The sequence below is a fragment of the Sesamum indicum genome, unplaced genomic scaffold (genome assembly GCF_000512975.1).
Source record: "Sesamum indicum cultivar Zhongzhi No. 13 unplaced genomic scaffold, S_indicum_v1.0 scaffold00701, whole genome shotgun sequence".
Lineage (NCBI taxonomy): Eukaryota > Viridiplantae > Streptophyta > Magnoliopsida > Lamiales > Pedaliaceae > Sesamum > Sesamum indicum.
In genome coordinates this window covers 1-4,554 of record NW_011628541.1, presented here as the reverse complement: position 1 = coordinate 4,554, position 4,554 = coordinate 1, and the positions used below count along the sequence as shown (strand labels likewise).

The window sequence follows — 4,554 nt, the reverse complement described above, 5'->3', positions numbered from 1 at the left end:
CATGTTGTACCATGTTGTACTGTACCATTACTCTTTATTAATGAAATTTACATTTACCGAAAAAAAAGAAACAAGTGGTATTGACTACACGGATGCCACTCGAACGGATGACCCATATAGGGGGAGCACGTCGCATGGGAAGAATCAGCGGCGGGCATTGTTGCAAGTAGGCATTCTAGTAGTAAATGGGCATGGCAAGTAGTGGAGAGTACAGAGTACTACTCCAAGCGAGACTCGTCTAAGGGTTCAAAACCTGTGACAGCGGATGCGGACGGGACTGAATGGCGGGTTGGTGAACCAATAGGAAGGCCAGGGGCATACGGATCTTTTGAACCGAAAGAGAGGCTGAACCAAGGAAGCAACCATACTGACTGAAGCCAGAAGAAGCGCGGGGACTGACTATCAGACAGAACGGAAGAGAGGGAAGGGAGCTCAACCGGTAGATCTGAGGGCGCTCATACCTGGCCAGCTAGCCTATTTCATTCCGTCCATCTAGGTGGTTCATCAGAGCAGCTAGAGCCCTAGCCCTCGCCCACGGATAAAGTAGGGGGGAATACAATACCAAAAGAATCACTATTCGATAAGCCAACAACGCTCCGGACCAAGCCAAGCAAACTCCAGCCCGGGAAACTACGGCCAAGCACAGGATACTTTTTTTGGGTAAAGGTAAGTTTCATTAAATAAAAAGGAGAATAGTACAACAATCAAGTGGTGTCTCCCTCGACAGACCAAGGGATACGCCAAAGTCTATAAAGCGCACATGTGCTAAGTGAACATGATAGATTAATACTAAGTATTCTCTATCTAACATCATCAACTATGCAGGTAGCTAATACATGTTCCGGCCGTTGGGTGTGTTCAAAGCATTTCAGGTTCCTCTCTCGCCAAATGTTGTATATGCATGCACTAAGTAAGGCTCGATAAGCAATATTAACGATATGCTTTCCCCTCCACTTCCTCGACGCCCATTCCACGTCTCTTTTCCACTCGCGATTGGGCCAAGAGAATCGAATATGTTGGCGTACAGCTGCAAGGCATCTTCTGCTATATTGACATCGGAAGAACATGTGAGTGTGTGTCTCCGTTGTACCCTCATCACAAAGGATACATCCACCTAAGTGGGTCATCCAAGCTTTATCGGTAGTCGGTAGCTTCTCCTGAATTGCTAACCAAAGGATGAAATTATGTCTGGGGATCTTCAATGAACCTGATAGTAGTGAAGACCATCCTACTTTTGGTCCAGGTGGGCAGAAAAGTCTGTATAGTGATTGTGTGGTGAGTCGTCCCTCTGGGAATCTCCAGTTGATCCTGTCGTCCCCTTCGTGAATCTGAGGTAATGTGTAAATGATCTCCATACATTCCAAATCAGTTATAAAAGGCCACTGCCATTGTCCCTCATCAATAACTACTTGAAGTTTGGCGGATTCATCAAGTCCCAAAAGACGTGGTCCTCGTGGGAATCTAGCAATAAGGGGGCCCAAGTGGTGCCACGGATCCTTCCACAAGAAGAATGTTCGTCCCTCCCCAATGAGAAACTCCGTCATAGGTAGTATGGAACTTCGGAGTCGAAGCATTTTTCGCCATCCCCATGATCCTCCCTTCTCGTTAATTGCCCAAATTGAGTTATCGCGCACTCTTCCATGCTTCAACCACTCAACCCATATGGATGTTCGGTCGCATCTGATAACATCACAAAGCTTCTTTGCCATTAAGGCGCGGTTAAGTATACCGATATCCTTAATTCCTTGGCCTCCTTCCTCAATCGGTTTGCATACATCCTTCCACGCTACCTTGGCGTATCCCGATGTATAAGTGCCTTTCCACAGAAAATTTCTGAGTCGTTTCTCAATTTGTTTAATAATAGCCTTTGGTAATATGAATGCAGATGCCCAGTATATGCTCATTGCTGATAGTACGGATTTAATGATTTGTACGCGTCCCGCATATGATAATGAGATCCCCTCCCAGCCTTTAATACGAGCATCAATTTTCAATAAAAGTGGCTGACAATCGGCTATAGACAATCTGGAGGATAGAAGAGGGATTCCCAGGTACTTCATTGGTAGGTGGCCCTCCTGGAACCCCATAGCTGCTAAAATCTGATCCTTCCATCCTTGCGTTCATCGGGATATAATGACATGGCTTTTATGTACGTTCAGTCGAAGTCCAGACCATTCTGCAAATCTATCCAATCCCATCTTGAGGACTCTGAGAGAGTCCAAGTCAGCTCTAGAGAAAAGCAGGAGGTCATCAGCGAATCCCAGCTGGAATACTTTGGCCGACTCACATTCCCAATGGTAAATGAATTGCATATCCTGCTCGATGAGTTGCAAAAATCCCAAGTGCAATACTTCCATAACGAGAACAAAAAGATAGGGGGATAGTGGGTCTCCCTGTCTTAATCCACGTGCTCCTGCAAAGAAACCGTGAGGGTTTCCATTAAGCCCAATTGAGAATGAGGCCGTCGTTACACACTCCTCAATCCACTTTGTGAATGTTTGTGGGAAGCCAAACAATTGCAAGACTGCAAGTAGGAAGTCCCACTCCACCGTATCGTAGGCCTTCCTAATATCAACTTTCAGAGCACATCGAGGTGGTAGCCTCATCTGATTGTAGCCTGTGAACAATTCCTGTGCCAATAAAATATTGTCCCCAATGCTACGCCCTGGAATAAACGCTCCCTGACAGGGACTGATTATCTTGTCCAGAACCACACTTAACCGTTGGACAAGTAATTTTGCAATAATTTTGTATAACACATTACAGCACGAAATTGGTCTATAATCTCCAACAGTCATAGGACTGTGTACCTTTGGGATTAGAGCCAAAATTGTGGAGTTGACTTGCTGGAGTAATTTGCCGGTACTAAAGAAGTCTAGTACCGCCTTTGTAACTTCCTGTCCCACCACTGGCCATGCTGCTTTAAAGAAGCCAGATGAATACCCATCAGGCCCCGGAGCCTTGTCTTCTGCTATATCAAAAACTGCTTGATTCACATCATCCGGAGTGAAAATCGAAATAAGATGGCTAGCCTCTTCATTAGAAAGAATATGCCTAGCCCACGGTCTGAGAAATCCAATATCTATAAGTATCTGTCTTCTGTTACCGCCCAAGAGGTTTTGGTAGTAATGGACAAATTCATTGATGATCTCTCCTGGTTCTGTGTGGCTTGTCCCATAATCATCATTGATCTGCAATATCCTCCTCGCCACTCTTCTCTGGGCAATTTTACGAAAGAAAATTCGGGTGCATTGGTCACCTTCCTTCATCCACTGTATTTTCGCTCTCTGTTGCAGCATGATTTGTTCCAGTTTTACCGCTTTTGCATAAACCAGTCGGCAGCAGTGTTCTAGCTGTAAAAGTGCCTCATTCTGTCTATCATTGCTCACCAGCTGTTGCGCCTCATCAAGAAATCCTTTGGCTAATTGAACATTGAGTGTTAAATCCCCCTTCTTTCTCCTTTGTTCCCTGAAGACCGGCTTTAGTGCTTTAAGTTTACGTGTTACCGCAAACATAGGAACCCCAATAATAGAATGTTGCCAGATATTCTGCACACTGGGGATAAATTCAGGTGAGTGTGTTAGGTAGTTGTCAAATCGAAACATACCTCCGCCTGTTTGTTGATGATGTTGCATGTCCCCATGTATTACAAGTGGCGAGTGGTCAGAAGTCCGCGGCAATAGGCTATGATAACACGAGGAAGGAAATCTCGCAAGCCATCTATCATTAATGAGGATCCGATCCAATCTATTCCATAGACTCCGAGAGCTCGTACTACAATTATGCCAAGTATACCATTCACCCTGCATGGGCAAAGGTATTAACCCGGCCTCCTGGATAGCAGCATTGAATTCTTCCATGGCCGTCCTTATATCACCAGAAGCTCCACACACTTCATTCATTTCTCGAACTACATTGAAACCCCCCCCCACCAGCCAGGGATCATCCCTTTGCTCTCGAGCCAATGTTTCCAAAGTATTCCATAAACTCCTACGATCAATCATCTCAGAGGCACCATAAACAACGGTGATAGTGAGGGATTCACTATCAGCCCTATTAGTGACGCGACAATGCATAAATTGATTCCCCAATTCAAGAATATGAACATCAACAACATTGTCATCCCATGTTACCCAAATACGGTTACCCACAGACACATAATCAACAAACCATTTCCAATGAGGGAGCAAAAACGACTGAATATGCATAATATTGTTACATTGAACACGAGTTTCTAATATGCCCATAAAATGTAACCTGTGTTCCGAGACGAGGTCCTTAACTGCGAGCTGATGGTCTCTCTTATTCAGCCCCCGGACATTCCACATCGTGATGTTCAACATGGACTATTACTAGAGGGGTTGCATGTGTTAGGACCCCTAGAAATCTCTTCTGCATCGTCAATTAGATTCAAAGTATCAAATGGATTATAAATAATCACTCCCTTACCCTTCTCCTTGTGATATGAGGGTTCACATTCATTGTGTTCAACACATTTTTCTCCTCTAGTGGCATCATTCACCTCAACCATGGTCTCGCGTTTCTTTTGCCTTT

General features: G+C 44.8%; 1 protein-coding gene across 1 annotated transcript; it reads right to left on the bottom strand.

The window, feature by feature from the left end:
- Positions 1-2,810: 2,810 nt before the first annotated feature.
- LOC105180325 lies at positions 2,811-4,328 on the bottom strand (the record flags this gene model as incomplete). Its single annotated transcript, XM_011103989.1, has 2 exons — positions 3,796-4,328; positions 2,811-3,555 (listed from the first exon to the last, which is right to left on the bottom strand). Coding segments are annotated over exons 1-2 (1,278 nt in total), but the record flags the coding sequence as incomplete, so codon positions are not given.
- Positions 4,329-4,554: the final 226 nt, after the last annotated feature.